At 31.8% G+C, this 22,287-nt stretch overlaps 1 protein-coding gene across 2 annotated transcripts; it reads left to right on the plus strand.

Moving 5' to 3' along the window:
• Positions 1–1,897: 1,897 nt before the first annotated feature.
• On the plus strand, positions 1,898–21,474 carry LOC123710930 (lachesin-like). Of its 2 annotated transcripts, XM_045663258.1 has the most exons (10): positions 1,898–2,185; positions 12,412–12,509; positions 15,933–16,140; positions 16,724–16,882; positions 17,768–17,896; positions 18,570–18,707; positions 19,778–19,927; positions 20,016–20,048; positions 20,472–20,534; positions 21,227–21,474. In XM_045663258.1, exons 1-10 carry the CDS (start codon positions 2,083–2,085, stop codon positions 21,319–21,321), a joined length of 1,176 nt encoding a protein of 391 aa, XP_045519214.1. In that variant the 5' UTR covers positions 1,898–2,082; the 3' UTR covers positions 21,322–21,474. The 2 variants fall into 2 exon arrangements, with proteins under 2 accessions (XP_045519214.1, XP_045519224.1); XM_045663268.1 differs by lacking the exon at positions 12,412–12,509 and having other exon boundaries at positions 2,144–2,185.
• Positions 21,475–22,287: the final 813 nt, after the last annotated feature.

Consider the following 22,287-nt stretch of genomic DNA (forward strand, 5'->3'; position numbering starts at 1 on the left):
AGGTGACATTTTTATAAATTTTGTTATATATTGGTTTGTGTGCGTTTGTGTTTTAACATGAGTTATAACAAAATTTATTCTTAGTATATAGTGTTCCTAATCTCGAGTTTACTCTGGAACTTCCAATAGCGGGACTGACAGCGATCCCGATCCTAATAATGAGTTTCGTTCGTCGAAGACTAGATTGCGACATTAGCGCTACGGATAGTGGGAGAACTACAAAATTGCATACAAAAACGTCGGGATTGGTATCGCTATCGCTATTGGAAGTTACAGAGTACATGCGCTGTGCGTAAAACAAAGTAGAATATAGATAAGTCGTTTTATTTGCCTTAATATGACGTATTGATATTTTTTACTTAGCTTACCGGTTTCATAGCTACATACCAACACATTAAACATTTTTTTTTACCAGACTGCTTTTCTAGAATAAGAACTAGGTGTTTCTTAGTTAGGTAAGTTCTTCCGTGCAATTTTTATCGACATAAGAACCTTGCTCAAAGTTCAAACAATATATTTAAAAAAGTTCTTGAATTTATGCAGCTGTCATCGAGTAACACTTAGCATAGTTTATCATTAAAATGTATTTATATAGACAATCTTAAAAGTCAAGTTTTTAACTAAAGATCTCACTATTAAATACTTAACTCTCTCAAATAAATCATTGACTTATTATTGTCATTGCTGTATCGAAGAATAACGTCTTTGAATCATAACGAAAATTGCAACAACTTTTCAACAACCTGTTAATAAAAGTTTTTATTTCTAGAATGGAATAGCTATTATAATGATTAAATGTAATTATAACAATGCATTTGGGAGTTCTACTGCAATTTCTATAACCATTAAATTGGCATTTTATTTGTAACTTATTTTTGACTAATAGTTGTGATTTGCCGTATATTCTAACAAAAGTATTACGTAAACAGAACTTGAAACTGCATCTTAAAAGCAATATAATCAAAAAACTTTATATATATTACACACAAATGTTAAATTTCTGTTAACTATTCTTTAGTCTTACGTCTGTTTTTATTAAAATGCCTTTGGTATTGAGATAACTTATAAAAACAGTGGTATAATGCTATGTAGAACATGGCTTGACTGGTTTGAGTTTATGACGATAATAGAGATATGAAAGAGAAACACGAAAGGTGCCTTGTGTTTTTAAAAGGTTTCTCACTAACCATTGTGTTTGAAGAAAATAGTTAGTCCACGTGCGAACGGTGTCTATTACAACCGCAAACCTAAAGCGAACGAATATAGCAGAGAAGCCGTCTAACAACCGTCTTTACGGTAAAGGAGTACTCGATGCTCGGTGTTCTTAATTTAAAAATTGACTTACAATAGCTATAAAATCATATATCTTATAAATGCGGTACCTTACACATTCTATAGTTTAATGTCTATGCGTCAAATTTTTTTAAGAGTTCTGTGTTCAATATTTCTTATAAATACATAAAATCTTATTGTAGCGCCTATAAGTTGTTAAAATCGTTGTTTATGACGTAGATATTTTATTTATTTATTGTATACAAATTCAAAAATATAAAACAGTGTGATGGAACCACAAACTGGACACAGTTTAGTATATGGTAACATTTACATATTCATAGGGATAATATAAGAAATAAAACTGAAACTTTGATCAAAGGCATGTGGGATTCCCTTTTAGCTATATAAATCGTATAATAATACTAATCGCAACAAAAAGGGTTTTCGTATGTCGTTTCTAAATTGCGCTTCAGGTAAAAGAGACGGCTTTAGGGGGCAGGCTTTCGCGCCGCGCCGATGCAGTCCTTGCCAACCCTTGTTCAGTACACAATATACCTTCGAGCCGTGTGGTCGTACAGCCTAACGGAAATCTTGACGCAAACTTTTCACGGAACACGTGTATTCTAAAATCAAAAACGCCGAGTGACTTAATCGCTTCATTGCGTGTACGTTAGAACGTTTAAAATGTGTTTTGTTTTCGCTTCCAGACTTATTTGGTGATTTTGTACGTAGTTAGGAACTTTGTTAAAATGAACATCTCACAAATCGCTTAGTTTGTTTCGTCATAATTTGATTTAAAGTGTAAATATGAATATTCCAAATAATTTGCGTATAGTGAAGATTGGGAATATGTTATTGTCTATACTAGTTCTGGATTGGCTACTAGCCAGCACGACGGATGCAACAACACGTTAGTATTTGCTAAAAAACTTTGTTTATTTTCTTATTTCAGTTAAGGTCTAATATACACTGTTGAATAGAATTTTCCTAAGACATTGGGATAAATTACATCGCTTTGTTTCTCTCACACAAAATAAGATACAATTAATTGTAACCTTAAGCTCTTAATAGAAATCTTATTTCTTCGAAACTTAGTTACAATTCAGCAAAATTAATTTTATAAACGGCGACTGAGTCAAAAGAATTTCTACTTTAATATATCAAATGAAAATTTAATTATACGATATTCGCTATTGCGAATATTGTAAATGAACGTTTATGTAAACGTTTCGAAAATAAAAAAATATATAATACTGAAAAACCCTCGAATAATATTTGATTCAATTGTTCTTAACGCTAAAAAATATTATTTAAATATCTTATTAAGTCTTTTCTGATAATTACGGAATAAATAAACACTGAACAAAATAACAAAATATATAATACTGAGAAAACCTCGAATAATATTTGTTTCAAATGTTCTTAACACTAAAAAGTATTTTTTAAATATCTTATTAAGTCTTTTCTGATAATTACGGAATAAATAAACACTGAACAAAATAACAAAATATATAGTACTGAAAAACCTCGAATAATATTTGTTTCAAACGTTCTTGACACTAAAAATATTTTTTAAATATCTTATTAAGTCTTTTCTGATAATTACGGAATAAATAAACACTGAAAAAAATAACAAAATATATAGTACTGAAAAACCTCGAATAATATTTGTTTCAAACGTTCTTGACACTAAAAATATTTTTTAAATATCTTATTAAGTATTTTCTGATAATTACGGAATATATAAACATTGAACAAACAGTCTAAAACTTTTCTTGCTAAAGCCTGCTGTATGAATATTAATATAAATATTTGTTTTAACCGTTAAAGTTTTTGACACTAAAAAAATATGTTTTACATAAATAATAGGAATGAAATACAAACAGTTTCAAAGTTCTCTATGAATATTAATATAAATAAAGGTTCTTTGATTACACTAGAAATGACCTTATGTAATTAGGATTAGAACGGTATTAGGCCTAAAACCCGAGACACTTATTAAAGTGATCAATATCAACTTAAGCAGCTTACATTTCATTAGAGGGAAAGACTGTAGGTCATTCCATGTACGTCATTTGTAACATTGAGTGTAGGTAGCATTTTTTTTATTCAAGATTAGACGTTAAAACTTAAATTTTTTTATAGGCATGCATGACTTATACTTAAAACATCGACTGGATAATTAATAAATTATTTTGCTCTCTTGAATACAAATAGCGTAGCAATTCATAAAAGGCCGGAAACGTACTCGCGAGCCCTTTCGCATTTAGAGTGTCTATGGGCGGCACTTAAGTGATATCGCCCACCCGTTGAGAGATATTGACCTACCTGCCCATTTAAAAGAATCATTGGTGCTACAACCTTTTTAGGTCTGGGTTTGAGATTTCGGTATCTGTTTCATGATCACATGTTAATCTAATAGGCAAATAGGCCTCCTGTGCCTGACGCACGCTGTCGACTTTTTCGATCTAAGGCAAACCGGTTTCCTCACGATGTTTTCCTTCACCGTTCGAGCGAATGTTAAATATGTATATAGAAAGTCCATTTGTGCATAGCCGGGGATCGAACCTACGACCTCAGGGATTTGAGTCTCACGCTGAAGGCTAACACAGTTCGTTCGCCCCCTTTTATATTTAAACCAGGTTTGGTTAAAATATATATTATTCATCAAATTAGTCATAAAATGTTAGATATAGTGACGGTATTGGATAAGGTAACGAATGGACCTCTATGATGTGTTAGAACGCAGATGTTATACAACAAATCAGGACGTTAATTCTTAGTATATTGAATACTCCTCTATAAATAAATAAGCCAGAGATATAAAACTAGCCTAGCCCAGACTTTTACATCGGAGAAATAAACCTACCCAGGTTTATTTCCCGATGTAAAAATCTCAAGTCAAACCAAAGGATTCTTCTTTCCTTGCAAATAAACATGTCATATGGTAACAGGAACTTCACAAGGAATGCAACGTCTGCAAAGTCAAATTGAAATAAGTTTTTGATTCTGGTACAAATTATAGAAAACAATAGTATAAAACTGATACGAAAATGTACGATAAGTATTAATATAATGTCGGCTATGGATATTCGGATGACGCTTCCGACAATATGTAATTTAAAAAATGAGTTATTATCACACCTATATTGCGTTAATATCACTAAAGAAGGTAGTCAATTAGAGGTGTCACGGAAGTTCCGGGCCTGCAATTTGTCGGTGACAACGCCGGAACTAACAAGCAACGTTTTAACTCTAAAAACCGTTATATTATCGTTCACAACCTATCAAAATTCACTTCATTACAAATTAGAAATTTGACATATTGAATACCATTTTCGTGTCATTATAATAAATATAAAATGTAATTTATAAACAACAAATGACTTTGTAAAGTTTTAATTAAAATAATGTGACCTTGTTAATTATATAAACTTGTTTTGACATATGCCCAATCAATTGCCTATAATAATTTAAACATTTATATGTATTATATGTACGCAACCAAATGTAAGGGTTTGAAAGTATAAGGAACTTATACTGGGCATCTTGTTATTTAGTCGCTATTCATACAACTTAAAGTAGTTTGTAATACATTTGACAGAAAATAAATTAGGTAGTTCTAAAAATAAAACAGGTTGATTATTTTATAATGATATTTTAGAAATTATAAAATGCAGAACGTTGCCGAATAAATTTTTATATTAAAAAAAATAATATTACATATTTATGACATGATACGAAAGTTTATGTTTAAGTTTGACAACATGGCTTCAATACGTAGAAGAAAACGCATTATTTGGCTGGCCGGCAACTCAAAAACTAAAAGTTCCGGGATTGCTACCGTTGCCTGAAATTCCATACAAGGTGAATATTATGAAGGACTAGGGCAAAAAGGCATTGTATTACAGTTCAATAATAAAATATAATCAATTTTGTACGGCGCAACTAGTGCTGCTGATCTTAAAGAAAAATAACGATTTGTCCAAAAGAAAAAGCGTAATAACGTTTATAAAACAATTTATCCATGTCAAGATTTGGGCGTTATTGTAATAAACGTCTTGAAAAAAATTGTTTCAAAATGGTTTAAAACATTATGAGCGCAATGGATGAGCACGAAAGCAATAGTTTTACAAACGTTGCATGGTTGTTTCCTGTTAATTCAACATAAAAGTTGTACAAACAAAATTAATTACAACATGAGATTGCTGAGATGTTTAATAATCACATAAAAGAGTTAAGATCATAGGCATTTTGTTTTAATTTAAAACGATAACAAGTCAGTTTAAAAAGAAGGATGTCAGGTTGCAATTAAATAAATACTATTTGGTCTAGGCTTTAAATTGAAATCAAAATATTTAGGTCCTTACCGTGTCAAGTCAAGAGAAACTAGAGATAGAACATTGCGAAGATTGACAGTGCTGCAGAGGGGGCCACAATCACATCTACATGTACAGAGTACTGGTACAGAGGTACAGAGTATGGAAAATATGGCCCATACTAGTTATTATTGTTTTTTTTTAAATTTTAATATTTGCTATGAATTTTTTAGTTTGTTTTATATCTTATTTAGCTCAATGTTAGATTGATTTCAGTTTGTAGAGCAAACAACCTTTTAGGGCATAAAATGTTAAGCGATACAATTTACTAATAATAGTAATAGTACTAATAATCTCAACAATACAAGGATTTAGATGGTTATAGAAGATTGAATAGATTGATAAGATTTATTTGAAATGTTAAAAAGTAGCCATTAGAATTTATGTTGAATGTTATGAAGAATATTCATAATTGTAATTGAAAGTCTGCGGCCAACGGATCACCGATGTAGGAACGACTTCTAAACGAATATGTCAAAGTCGGGTAAAATATTAATTGAAAATAGTTATAGTGACGTGGTCTTTAATAAAATACTTTCACATCACGGTCTCCTTCCATTTTTATCCCTACCTATATAACCAACGATAATATAGGTCATAAGAAGTTTATAACGGTTTGTAAACATATCAGTAAGATTAGAAGACAATTCTACTACCAACTAGTCTCGCCATAAATACTGTTACATAAAAAAATTGTGGGTGTACTAGTGTGCATACGTAAGAAGTGAAATTTCATTATGACCTTCTTTTTCGATAAATGATCTAATTTACTAAATTGGTTTACAGAAATTGGTTAAATAAAGTTAAATTAGATAAAGTTTAACAAAAGGCTTTTATTATCATAGACACGAATACAAATAATACAATTATTACATTTTACCTTATTACTACTAAGATTATTACAGAATTTCATTAATTGTAATAGAGTTATTACTATCATTGTTAAACGACATGCTATTCCTACTCCGCTGGAGAAAGTACACTTCGAATCAACCGTGGTAGGGACAAGAAAAAGATGGCGCGTAACGGAAAAATTTGAAAAAAAAAATTTGCTACGCCGATAAAGAAGTTTCACTTCAAAAACTTTTCTTTTTTTAGCTTTTTAATTGTTTTGAATTTGGAACACGTTTATTATTTTAAAAAACTTCTTTCGATTTTGAGCCATTTCACATATTTCGTGTTCATTATCAAATTACAATATGGAATGGGGTGATAAAGAAAATAGGATTTCAGTAATCGATCCTTGCACAAAGTGTGTATGGAGCCGTCGGTCATGTTCCAGACACTTCAAAAGCTTGGTATCAGCCGTATGTTCGTATATCGTACTATCAACAGATACTACAACACTTCGTCTGTCTAAGGCAAGAAACTGTTGGGGTGGCCGCGTGCTGTTAGAACTACAAAGGCGGTTAACGCTCTTAAAGCCAGAATTCATCGAAACCCCATTAGCAAGGCCAAAAAGGAAGTATAAAATCTTATCGCAAGAAATTAAGATTCCCGTTAGGACTCTGTCGCGTATTATAAAACAACACCTGAAGCTCGGTGCTTATCGTCGAAATACATGACCTGCTCTAAATCAATCTTTACAATTAAAGAGAGTGGATCTATCAAAGTGCCTTTTGTCGCGATGCGCAGGTGAAAAGCACTGAAATATCCTCTTTACCGATTAAATAATTTTCATTGACAAAGTGGGACTGATAAAGTGTACACGGATCTAAAGAATCTGCTCAAGTTGTCGATACAATATGGTCATTCTGCGTCAGTTGTTTAAATCCATACATTCGTGGCCAGACAACAGATTAAAAGCCTGTATAAAAGCGAAAGGTGGCCATTTCGAATAGAATATTTATTTATTTTTTGCTGAGACTGTAATAAATATGCAGGTAAAAATTTATATAATATTACATTACTTCATTTTAAAAAATGCATTTTTATTTGTAACATAACTTATTATTGGCTCGACTAGTACGATGAGTAACAAAATATAAACATAATATAGCTATAAAAATTTATTTATAGATTTAACAATTTAACGCTAGATTACATCGTTCAGTATTAAGCCACATTTCAATATTCCGATTCCCGGCAGAGTAAATATTGGCAACGTAAATGTATACCGCTTACCTTTGCACATGATATATAAATTTTCGTGCGAATTATTTTTTCATCGCGGTGTAATAGGTAATCTTGGATTAAACGGCGTTTGTCCAATCTAACCACGTAGGTTTAACGTTTTCTGGTTATACAGTATTATTGCGACTTTATCTTTATGTACGCACTTCTACGTGGGTTAAATAAACCAACTTCACTCTTCCTGAGGCCATCTCATAGACAACGAATTTTTTATTAAAACATTTTTTTTTAGTTTGAGTTAATATAACCAATATATATACATGTATTTACCCGAATTTTGATTATATAGTGTCATTACCTGCGTAAAATCAGGATATATATCTGTTATCGTCCTATATATTAGGTCCTTACATATGAAATTGGCGTTTTGTATGGGAGGAACAAAAAGTCGAATATTTTTAAATATAATATATTTAATTAATCAAAGTATGAACCATTGTTTTCTATGAACTTTTGCCATCTCATAGGTAGTTCATTGATCCCTTTACTAAAAAAAACCAGTCGGACGGGAATCAATAAAATCTGTGAAGGCGATTTGGACTGCCCCATCAGAGTTAAATTTTTTCCCTTGCAAGAAGTTGTCCAAATTTCGAAAAAAATGGTAATCTGTTGGAGCAAGGTTACAAGGACCTTACGGAGGATGTCTTAGACATTCCAATTGAAGCTCTTCTAATTTGGTAGCCGTCTATTGTGCAGTGTGTGGTCTAGCGTTGTCATGAAGTAGCAGTGGCGTGGAGCGATTGAGCAGCCTAGGTTGTTTAGCCGCTAGCTTTTCCATCATGGTTTGCAATTGTTGACAATAGATATCAGCCGTAATAGTCTGGCGAGATTTGAGAAAACTGCAATGAACAATACCGGCACTAGTCCACCAAACGCTTACAAGTAACTTTTTTGGGGTTAATTTTCGCTTGGGGCAGGATTTGGCTGGCTGGCCAGGATCCAACCATTGCGCTGAGCACTTCCGATTATCGTAAAGAATCCATTTTTCATCACAGGTAATGATTCGGTTTAAAATACCTTCATTATTGTGTCGGTTCAGTAATGTAGCAGTCGCAGCAGTCGACGCGCGTTTGCCAGTTTGCTTCAGTCAATTCGTGAGGTACCCACCTTTCAAGCTTTTTAATCTTCCCAATTTGCTTCAAGTGAATTAAAACAGTTTTATCACTAACATGCAGCTAACTCGGACGTGGTTTGCGATGGATCCGCTTCCACAATAGCCTTCAACACTTCATTATCAACTTGGGTCTCAGGCCGTCCACGGGGCTTGTTCTGCAGGTCGAAATTTCCAGAACAAAAACGTTGGAACCAAAAACAAACTGTGTTTCGTCACCATTCATTCTTCACCCTTCAACATCATTCACCCTTCGAGTCGTTTCCGCATTACTAGTGCCACGGCGGAACTCGTCCTCGTAAATAATGCGATACTTTAAGTTTTCCATTTTGTAAAATGAGTGACGCAAACAGAAAAAAACAAATCAATGACGGTCATCGGAGCACAAATACATGTGTAAATAGCTGTACAAATTTGAATTTGGAATTCCTTACTAAAGAGGAGAACATGGTGATTAAAGTGGCCCGTACGAAATACGCCTATTTCATATGTAAGGACCTAATAGTTTAAGGTATTTCATATGTAAGGACCTAATAGTTTAAGTTACATATTTGAATTCCGAAAAGTATATACAAATTTCAAATATATAGTTATTAATAATTAAAAGATTTCCAGAGATAATTGTGTTTCTTATAAATTAATCACTTGTAATTAACTTTTGTTAATTACATAACATTTGTTAATTGATAGAGAAGTGGCCTATAGCATTAGTAGCTCTAATATCACCATTCCTAGACTGCAATCACACGAATATTGATTTCACTACACGTTATTAATTAATTTCCATTGTAATTTTTTGATTCTCGTAATCTTAAGGATCGTCCTATCGAAACATAAGGCCTTATAAATACCTTATTTCTTAATTAGTGTTTTCTTACGACTGCCTAATTACGTCAAAGATTTTTCAATACATCTGATATATTTTGACCTCAATTCATTTATAATTTGGTATCGCGTGCCATGCAGCTAATTTAATCAGCCCGTTATTTGAAAGTGTTTGGCAATAATACTGCTAGCTCGGTAATCAACTGGTTAATGCTTAACGCAAGGGCAAACCCTAAAATCGGTAAAATTTGGGTTTTGTATTAGCCTAGATACATTACATGCAAGCTGCTTGACTGAAATACTTAAACGATTTACAGAACAGAGGTTGTTCAACCAAATCATTATATGATTTACACCATCGTACAATTTGGCGTAGAGAACATACTCATTTCGTTACCTTATACAAAAACATATATATTAAAAAACAGGTTACATAAGTAATTAGGCAACGGGCGGCCTTATCGTTAACAAGCGATTTATTCCAGGCAACCCTAATATGGAACAATTAAAAAAGAAATAACAAAAAGAACGTATAATAACATGTAATACTAAAGTAAAATCTAAAGAAAGACAAATAAGTAAAATCAGTAAAGTAAAATATAAAAAAAACTGAAATCAATACGTACAACCAAAAATGTATAAGCTAATCTAAGGGTTAACTAACCTATAATATATATAAGTACCTCATTACAAGGGAGAAGAAAGATTATCAAAAATAAGATTTTTAAATAAATTTAAAGACAGCTCGTCTGATATCAATTGCTAAGGAGTTCCATACCAGGATACTTTGCATAGTAAAGGAGGAGTATTTATTGTTTTGCTAGGAATAAAAATCTGAATACGAGTAGTTTTATTCAGTTCAGGTTACGAAATATTCCTAATTCAAGAGTAAATACTATTCAAATTTGTAAAACCTTGTTGTATTTGTTTTGAATGACATGTGATTTTTTTAAATTATATTTTCTTGAAATATTAATTAAAACATGTTTTAACCATGGAGAGTGTGTTCGTTGCTCTAATTAATACACGGATGGTTCGGACTTTTTTATTCGGACGTCGAGGCAGTATACGAAATTCTACTCGTATCACCTCAATGTCCGTCGTTCCACAACTGAGCGTTTATTAAGGCATTTTTTGCCGCGCACCACAACGATGTGGAACCAGCTGCCCACTGAAGTATTTCTGAACCTATTCGACTTAGGGACCCTAAGAAGAAAAGGGAATTCCCTTGGTATTCCCTTTTCTTGAAGGGACCTTCAAGAGACCCCCTGTTCCATAATAAAAAAATAGTCATTCCGTTTTAAAGAAATAACTTCTATATAAATGAATGCCTAAATATGATGAGAAAATGAAGTCAAGTGTTAACGGTATGTAGGTAACTAAACTACTATCTGGCCTTAAAAAAACTCACACAACTGTCAAACAACTTATTTTGAAACTAGATTGAATTCCTGATATAGAACCTGAGAACATTTAACTATTTTTCCATGGAAAAGGGCAATGCTTTAGATAGCTTAACCTTTCAGCCACAAATAGATTCAATATTAAATTCTAATTCTTAGTTTACCTAGAACCCTGGGAGTTTTGTTATTGTTTTTACTTTGTTTTGTTTATTATCTCCAACTTTGTAACGATACTGTTTGAGTAATTGATTTTGAGAACGTTTGCGCGTGTAATCTTCAGGGGTTTTGGGTCAACTTAACATAATTAAACTTCTATAACACTAAAGTTATTGATAACAGAAATATAAATTTATCATGAGAGAAGCGTGACTTTCGACCTAGACATGGAGCGTTTGACTGATACGTAGTTTTTGTACATATGTCAATTACTCGCAAGGCCCAAGAAAGTATATTAAGGAAACAGGCATAGAAAGTTGATCATTCTAATAAAGAAAAAATATCAATGAACCAGATGTAGTTGATATATATAGTATATTAAGAATTTCTATTTTCTAATATCATTGTAGATATTATGACGTTGCATTTTTATTATTTATAAAAAGTGAGTATAATTTTGCGAGTTGAGACAAAAAAAATATGCACAGAAAAGACATAGACGTTATAGACATACTTGATGCAACTTTATTAATGAAGGCCGCATATATATTACGTGGAATATATTTCGCCTCAAATAAAATCGTAGGCAAGAACTATTATTTGTATATTTTTGATACGATTTATAAAGCGACTTTAGATTATTCATATACATTCAGCTCATTAAGTTATATAACTTACAGCAAGCACACGCTAAGGTGCTACACGAGCATGCTACAATAGCGATAGCTACAATACGTGAGCTACGACGCGTAGCACGTTGGGGTTTAATTTTAAATAATGGGTATCCATTAGAATAAAAATAAGCGGCGTCATCGTTAAGCATTTCCTTTTCTATAATTAAACTGTTATTATTGCAAAAGTTGTACTAGGAACATCTTAAAGAAACATTGTAGAATTAACGTAATTTAGTTTTCTCAGAGAGAGTATAAAGTATTTTTTCAATTAGATATTTTATGTTTAAAATACTAATATCGAATCTATTTTAAATATTGCGATAGATGACTGTTTTATGTCCTTAAATATGGTAGCATTTATATTTAACGTATTCTTTGTATAACATCGTAGAACGTTCCGTAACTTTTCCGTATTGGAATTTTCAGGAAATATATTTTTAAAATGTTTGTTGCAGACGAGCCTGGTTTCAGCGGGCCGATAGAGAACGTGACCGCGCCATTGGGTCGCGAGGCAGTGCTCGCGTGCGCTGTGCATAACCTCTCCACGTACAAGGTGCACACTATGCTTTTATCTCCCTTGTAGTTATAGTAATGGCTTTGTGTTTGGGAAATTACGCTACAAACGTTAGACTTTGTAATGAAAGTTCAGGCATTTACTATTCTTTAGTTTTTGGATTGGGAAATGTAATTATAATCACATGGATAAAGAAATAAAAAGATTTTTATAAATAAACCTTTTCCTGAAGGCAGAAAAAAACTAATAACTTTAACATAGTTTTAGTTAAAGTAATAAGTGAGTGTTGGCCTAGTGGCTTCAGCGTGCGTTCGATCCCCAGCTTTGCACCACTGGATTTTCTTTCTATGTGCGCATTTAACATTAGCTCGAACGGTGTTGAAAAACATCGTGAGGCACAGAAGGCTGATAACCTACTTGCCTATTCAATTCACTAACGATCATGAAACATATACAGAAATCTGAGGCCCAGACCTTAAAAAGGTTGTAGCGCCATTGATTTATTTTTTAATAAGTGAGTAAGATGATATTGTGATAGATTTGAGCTATGAACGTTATATATTTTAAAATACGGAATGTTATAAATAAAACATGTTATGTGAACATACTGTGTGATTGTAAGGAATTACGAACAATTTGACAGTCTTTTGTATTAAATGAGCTATATAAATAAATATATAGGGATATAGAAAATTTAGGTTAAGAGAAAAACATAACAATCAAAGATATGACATATTACGTACCTCATGTAAATTTATGACTTCATCAGGTTGACCTGTTACTGGCAATAAACATCTATAGAAGAATACTAGTATCTACAGATCAATTTAACGGTACATTGGTTCAATACCAATAACTATAAGTATCGTCGACATACTTAAAGAATATGGACTATTGAAATATATTGTTTCAATTCTGTATGAAAGATATTTCAAATTTTGTTGTCAGTACTCTAGTTATTTTCCGTTATTGTTATATATAAAGTATCCAGCCTTTGCTATTATTGTACTTTTATTTCTATGTATGTATGTTAAGAAATATATATTCAGTCGCCTAACCCCATTTTAACCTTAATTTTATTAAAGTAAGTTCAGTTTTTTATTCAACTAGTAGTACGTAATACTTGAACGGCCCCAAGTCCATATCATTATGTTCTACACTCGTACTATACCTCCGATGGAGTGAAGGCCTCCTTTAAATTCTCGCATCGATAGTATGTTCGATACTGAAATAAACTCTTTGAATTAAAACTCTTCTTGTTCGAAGACATCAAGTCATTTTTTATTTTAGTTGTAATATAATATGTACCACAAAGAACGGTTCGGTGGCCGTCGCTACACAATCTTATACTAGAATATCAAGTCCTGAGTACATACCTCGTTACAATATCTTCTTACTAGGAAGAAAGGCACACAATATTATCAGCCGTAAGGATTTGGAGAAATTATATTAGTTTGGGAACAAGGAGAGGTTAGACTGATGCTAATACCTTGCCTCACGATAGTTCTCAAAAACGCCCTAAACACTCACTATAAAATTCTAAATAGTGGACGTAACTATTATCAATTATAATTAACAAAAAGTATATATCACAGTAAAATATGTCTAACGTAACCCGAGTAAATCTCAACAATCACTCAACTAATTAACGATCGGCCGAGAAAAATATTTGGGATCATCCTCATCAAAAATTATTAAATTGAAATTATGTATTTCGAACTGGTGAAATATCGTAATAATCGCTAGTTTGAGTAATCTTTAAGTAATCAGGTTTCTTACATTTCATTGAACATATTTTTTATTAACTATTTAAATAAACCACGCAAAGTCAACAGAAAGATAAATAAATAACCTCTGTACTCGGAGTTATAGTACGCGTCATACAAGCGGTTCTTGTGTGACAACTCTGTGCTGGAGACAACCCTTCAATATCCATTTTATAATTTCAGTTCAACTTAAATCATATATATATCATAGTCACCTTTTTAATATAAAGTTGTTACAAACCAAAGAGAAGACTTAAGCTGCAGCTTTGTCCAATAAAAGCACTTAAGATTCTGCATATTGTTAAAGTACTCAAACTACACCCTCTGGAATCACTCGCGACGAGGTTTTAAACAACGTGTTGAACACTAAAGTATACAGATTATGTGCATACAAACTACTTGCAACTTGAGCACTGTTGACTTCGGAAAGATGCTGAAGCTATGCGAAATTGCAAAGCTTTCTTAGCTGTCATTATAACTTTTAAGTAAAAATTTGGCGCTTCTGAGAAGCTTACATTAAGAAAATTGCTGACTTCAGTAATGTGACCATATAATTTTAGGATAAATAATAAATACAATTAATTTATTTATACGATTGTGTGTATAGTTATTCGTATCACTGAACAGAAAACTATTTATTAATAGTGAAAAACTGTTATCTAAAGAAATGAGATAATAATCATAAAAGCCTTTTATTTCAGATACTTTACATTTATATTTTATAAATATCGCATTCATTCTTAGGTATCTGTGTGCGTTTTTATAGCAAAGGCCTCCTTCAAATGCCGTCATTTCTGTTTGCACTGTTCCACTCTCTGTCTTCCTGTTTATATTGGGCACCAGTTTAATACATTGTAGCTCCATTTTTCTGTTTCACTTGCCATTAAAGTAATCAAATATTACCCCCTAATTACTTAAATGTGTCTTTTAACCATATCGTACACAATGTAAACACGACTTATCAGAAATAGACTTTATTTACTAAAGGAAAGTACTTTACGTAAACGAATGAAAATTCACTGATTTATTTCATAAAGGGTTAGTCTATTGAGCTCTTCTTACCGTTGTCTATTGTATAAGATACAAAAGCGTATTACATTACTTAATTAAATATAATAATATTAATATAAATAATATGATTGAATAATATTCCTATTTTGTATTCGTTTATTCTGTAATTACATGGAATTATTCTAATATCCATTTATACCCTGCAAAGACACGTGATATTCACTTTCTTATAATAAATTCTTGGTGCTTCTAGTTCTAGTTCTTAGTTTGGTTTGACAGTTGAATGTATATATTCTTATAAAATTAATACATAAAATATGAATCACGAATATAAATGACACTTATAACCAAGTTACGTTACTTCTTTCACGGCCTTGCTGTAATGTATGCGATATCATTTGATGAATATACACGAAGGTTTTAAGGCCAATTAATTTTGCTTGCCTGTCTGAATATTTTTGTTCAACGCTTTACTCTGCTAGTGTGATTCCCAGGGATGGTACCTTAGCTTTAGTTTGCGGACAAATCCATTTAAAATCAAAAAGGTTTTCAATGATATAAAATAAATAGCAAAGTTCTCTAAATATGTCTTTTTTATGTGACAAACACTTTTGTACATACAATTCTGTAATACGCAAGCAATTTTGAGAAATTTTATTATATTTAATATATTTATTGTAAATAGGTAGCATGGCTTCGTGTGGACACACAGACGATCCTGACAATTCATACCCACGTGATTTCACGAAGTAGGCGAGTGGGTGTGACTCACAGTGACCATAGAACCTGGTTCCTACACATCCGGGAACTTAGAGAGACCGATAGGGGGTGGTATATGTGTCAAATTAATACAGACCCCATGAAAAGTCAACTTGGATATTTGGACATTGTCGGTGAGGTTCTGTTTTTAACTAAGCCCAATTTATAAGGTAAAAGATTGAGGAAAGTGCTTAGATGTTTTGAGTTTTTCCGTAAGTTCTTAGCTGAATTTAATGAATTGAATGATGTATGAATTTAGATATTAATGTATAATTTCAAAGAAAACTTTAACATTTGCTGAGTCGGATTATGAGATATTATTCTGTGTTTAAAAAGATTTCCTAAGTTTGCAAACACGTAAATAAATATAACAGTTTACATTTATATTATATTAGAAATGATAATTCCTTGTGAACATCATATTATGGTTTCAAATATGCGTATGCTTAATATAATTAACCGAATTTGTTAGTATAATATGGTATAGACTAATGCCATGTAAATACATGCTTTAAGATACTAAATAGCTTTTACTTAATAGTATGCTAATGTCAAAGAACTAGAGTGATATAAGGTTTCTAGAACAATAAGTCTCGTAAACGTGTTGCGTGTAAATTATTAAAACTCAGCTTCAGTTTTGGTATACACGTTAGAGAACGATGGACATTCAGCATTATCAAGAGATATTATATCAATCTAACTTAAATTTATTCCTAGTGCCACCTGATATAATTGATCGTGGTACGAGCACAGACCAAACAGTTCGAGAAGGAGCTTCGATAAGTCTGACATGTGCGGCAACGGGTTCCCCTCAACCACAGATAAACTGGCGGAGAGAACATTCCAAAACTATCCCTTTGGCTAATGGTTCGCAAGGTAATGCTACAAATAGTCGACATATATATTAATTTACTATTTATAGAATGGTTCAAATGGATCACGTTTACATTTGTTTTTAGCATTTTATTTATAATGGAAATCTTGTTAGATCTCATCGATGGAAGACAATTATGGTCACACCCAATTTGCTCGAAAATCGTCTGTCAAAGTGACAGTTTTTCTGAGTACTGACATTGATACACTTAACTATATATTCCTAACAGTTAATACGTAACAGCAAGAATGTACCGAAATTCTTTCGATTTTCGATTTTCGAAATTCAAATATTTGTTATAAGTGGATACACCTACTGGGTCAGGATATCCGTGTAACTACAACCACGTCGTACTTCTAAAGTTGGAAACAGTTATTTTAGCCTGGTACGATTTAGTTAAAATTACACTATACAAGCTTACGTACGAGAGTTCGAAAGTGGCTTTTGTTGTCATGGTTTGGCGTCGCACAACAAACTGAAATGTATGCAATCTGTCAAAAAAGGAACCAAAAAGTTGTCAAAAACCATAACGCTTAGGTGTAGCTTTGAAGTCCCATAATCCTTCATCGTGGAATAGGGTAAACATATTTCTCATTGTTATATGTTTAAGGCAAGGTAACCCTTATATACCTTTTTTTATTTCATACGAGTATAAGTGGGGGCAAAGGGGCAGGAGTCTCACCTCATGTTAATTGGACACTCACATTGTCAAAAGGCTTGCAAGTGCATTGCCGGCTTTTTAAGAATTAGTACGCTATTTTCTTAAAGGTTCAATTGGTTCGGAAAAACATTCTATACTACAATGATAATTTGGAACCAAATCCAGTATAAGGCTATTCGTTAACAACTCAGCCACTGTAAATGTTTTAAAATACATACTGTTGCAGTGACGTCTTTGGAGGGTCCCGTATTAAATATTAGTCGTGTGAGCAGACAGAACGCAGGGCCATATTTATGCATAGCCTCGAACGGAGTGCCGCCCTCTGTAAGCAAAAGAATAATGCTCACCGTTGAATGTGAGTATGCCATTATTACAAATAGCATATTTTATATTTATGACGTTTTTAAAACATATGACGAAAGATTTCAGGTGTTTATATAAAGTAATCCATGAACTTTTATGATATTTTTTTTTCTTATTTATTCTTTCGACAATTTTCCAATGTTTCTTGTTTTCAAATGCTTGGGACGGAGATAGATACAACAATTCAAAAACCATTAAAATTGTGTTTTAAGTGTCCGAACAAACCCAATTTTGTTTTTATATTTTAATAATCGCAATACGTGATTGTTTGCGCGCCTACTAAATAGTTACTTGATGTTTCGAGTGTTTTTCAACAATCGTGGTCAGAATGAGACATTGTTACGAAATAAAATATTAATATGTAGTTTAAATTTCTTATAACTATATCTTCTACATATACCTATACAATTACGTATTAACATTTGGTATCAATGGAATCTTATTCATGATATCTATCTTTTAATGACAGATAATCCTTTATATAAACAGCTTGCATTTTGCCTGTTAACAATTGTATTTTATTAGATGGTTAGTAAGTATAGATAAATAACTATGTTATCCCTATACTGTATCCCTTTCATATTTAAAATAGTATATTTTAAACAAACATCATTAAAATAAGGAAGCTAACGTGGTCGCTTTCCTCATATTTTACTGTTTGTCAGTTCCACCGGTGATAACAATACGGAACCAGTTAGTTGGCGCAGCGCTTGGCACTGATTTAGTACTGGAGTGCGAAACGGAAGCCTATCCCAAACCCGTCAGCTACTGGAGTCGTGAAGACGGGGAAATTGTTCCTATTGGTAAGATTTTGGTCTTAAAAATGTTTCTCATAGAACAAGCCTACAAATACGACAGGTATTTCAGAGTCTGATTTATGAATTGTTTTATAGGAAAGTAGGTAGTCAGTAGGAGACGATAATTGGTTTCTTGATCAAAGACCGATTTCATTCGATGTTTATTCAAATTTGCACCTTTAAATATAAAGGTAAAAAATATGTAAAAATCTTAGGTTGATAATATTTTTATTAGACTAATTGCACTAGGTAGATATTAATTATGTTATATAACAGTAAAATCTTGCAAAAGCAAGGCAACGATTAGGATCATTAATATTCAGCAAAAAAATAATGAAAGATGTAAAAAATCCTTTATCCTGTTCTTCACGATATACACCAATAACGTTCATTAATATCCCCAAGAACGTGTTAGTGGCGTGTCAAAGTACTTAGTAAAGTAATATTTACAATTAACAGATTGTCAAAGTGTGTGTGTTTCATGACATTCGAAATGCAGTAATCCTTATCGCGATAATGTATGAGATGCGGGTAGATAATATTGTGATGTGTAAATCTGGGTCACTGTACCTTTATAACCTCAATATGTATCCTATAATACAATTTTGAAGAAAAAAATTGACTTGTTTTTTGGCAAATTACACTTATAATTACCACCTTATATATCATAATTATTAACACATTAGTCCAAGTTTCGATTTTTTTTGTTTTTTAGGAATTTAGTCGCACACACACATACATACGACTTCTGCTTAGTATAGAAATTATACCCATATCGTCATTAGTAAAATGCTATATATTCTACAGAGTTACACCCAGTTATGTGAGGTATGACGTAGTGTTATATTTAATAGCCTACCTTTATAAAAAATTAGGCAAAAAATATCAATGTCAAAATTCTGCTCTTCCTAAGGTTAACGCGATCAATAAAACAATTTCTTAAATATATAATATTAATAATGTATAAATTCACCATAATTTTCCTTAGTACAATTTCTAGTTAAACGCTACGTCAGAGATTTTTAAAGACCTGTCATTACCTATTATAAAACAAGTGAGGAAAGTAACGTTTATAGGTGGCAGCCTAGAGCCGCAGAGGATAGCGGGCACCTACCGCTCTATACTAAGATTACCTCTCAGAAGAATCAAGACTAGTGACTACGGGGCCTATAAATGTGTCTCCAAAAATTCACTTGGAGATACCGAAGGAACCATAAAATTATATCGTATGTATAAAATTGATCGTTACATATCTATGTATTTAACGGCAATATATTGAAATTTTCAACTAATACCATATTTTTAATTTTGCAGCAATGCCTCCACCCGCTTTGGAAAATAAAAATGGTAAGAATTAATTATTAAATACTAATGCAACTCGTAATGTCTTTTATCACTTTGACATTCAACACCTTTTGTCTTCAGTCACCGTGAGTGACCACGCACGCTGTAAAGCAGGCGAAACGTCGGAAAAATGTAAAATTATGTAAAATATTTATAAAGGTTTTAGTAGTATATAAGGTTTTAGTATTTTTATACAACTAATATATTCTAAAATAATAAAAAAAATTAAGGGTCTAAATGTACTTTTTTACTATCATTACTTTTATGCCTGTGAGGCGTAAAAGTAATGATATTTTTAAAGCAATGTTCTGTACCTACCTAAAACAATTATTGTTTCGCCGGGAACTCTCAACTCTGACTATTACTATCAATGGAGACGGTTGACCGTTAATGAACAATCATTAATTGAATAAACGTTGTCAACAGTTATACAAAGGTTAAACATCATGATGGACAAGGCATCGGAAAGTACTCCATTTGGTACTCAAGGTAAAAATAGTTTATATAATGCACTTGTTTACTTATCTAAGTAGTTATTTTACGTTTAACTGGGTATAGCGATAAAAATATATTTAAATTATGACTTTGTACCGAGGATCGTTTATTAAGACAATGTTAAAATAACATTTAAGACACTTTATTTCTCATGAAATACATTATATTCCTTTAAATGAGAAACTTAAATTATAACAGAGGGCCGTCCTAATTAACATACTCGGGAAAGCGATATATTTTTAATCCCTTACCCCGCTATGCTTAGTCTCTAGTCTTCTAATTGTAACATTTAGCAGTTATCCGTAGATCCAATCTAAAGCGAAACACTGTAAATCAGTCGTTAACTAATCGGGCGTTAAATTCCGTACATCGATCTTTTTATGCATGACTCTAAGTACAGTAAAAGCATAAATATGTATAATTTATGAATATATTTATTTCAAGACTATATATAATTATTTCTTGATTAAGCTAGCCATAAATATTTTTTAAATAAGTTTATTCATCCCGATTTCTTTTAACATTTTTAGGTAGAACTAAGGTTAAGAGAACACGACACGATGTTTAAAGATAATTTAAAATATCAGCGTTAATTATTTTAAACAGGATTCAAAAAAGCGTACATGTAATTAATTATATTTTGTAAAGAGTTATTAAAAGAATATCTATTGAAAAAATATTGTTAGATTTCAGATTACAAGACTACAACCGAGCCATCTCGAGGGATCAGTTTACGTTCGCCTTTTTGATCTCAATAATCGTCATAGATACAATTTCTTAGAATTTGTGGTATAATGTTCTTTGATGTAGAAATAACATGAATTCTGTATTAATTACTTTCATAATAGATAGAATACGAGATGACGTTTAAACTATATAGAAATACAATGGTATTTCACTGTTGACATAATATTATATGTATGATAAAACATGATTGAGAGTATGTCAAATATTTAAGTACTTTATGAGCTCATCATTTATTTATTCAGGTACTGCCATACATAACATTGAAAATTTACTTTATTAGAACAAATTAAAAAAAGCATTGAGAAATCAATAGAATATTTTAGAATTTTCTCTTAGATTACTTAAGTGTTCAAAGTCTGTTCAGCGATTGTAATTTGTGAATTCGTTTAAACGTATGTAAACACAATGCGAAATAAATGAATTGTGAAATATGAAATTATAACATTGTCAAGAAGAGATTAAAGATAAAAATTATATTTAATTGAAACTGGTTAAATTAACTTTTATAATCGCAACAATGTAAATAAATGTGTTTCTTTAAAAAGGCGCAAAAAGCCTGCGACAACATATCGTAATTAATTTAGTATTTAATAGTGTAAAACTATAACATAAATTAGTAATTGTTATTATAGTACAAGATCATAAAGTATTATTATAGACTGATATATAAAACAATTGAGTATTCTAAAATCTATAGTCACTTTTTACTTAGCTCCACAGATTGAAGGCAATCAAAAATTATTCCAAATATGAAATATTAGGAGTAATTTGTGGTACTTAAGTAGTAGTTTGTCTATAACACGACAAATATATATGTGCTTCGCAAATAGGATACAAAGGTTCCTTGAGTCAAGTCAAAGTGTTTCCTAAGAGCTAAATCATGAAAGTGGTCGGAAACATCATATTACTCTATCATGTAGAATTTCTATAATATAATCTGTAGAGCTAGGGATAATGATTGTTGATATCATGCGCTTTACAGCAGGACTTTTGTACGGAA

This window comes from Pieris brassicae, chromosome 1, assembly GCF_905147105.1.
Source record: "Pieris brassicae chromosome 1, ilPieBrab1.1, whole genome shotgun sequence".
NCBI classification, from domain to species: domain Eukaryota; kingdom Metazoa; phylum Arthropoda; class Insecta; order Lepidoptera; family Pieridae; genus Pieris; species Pieris brassicae.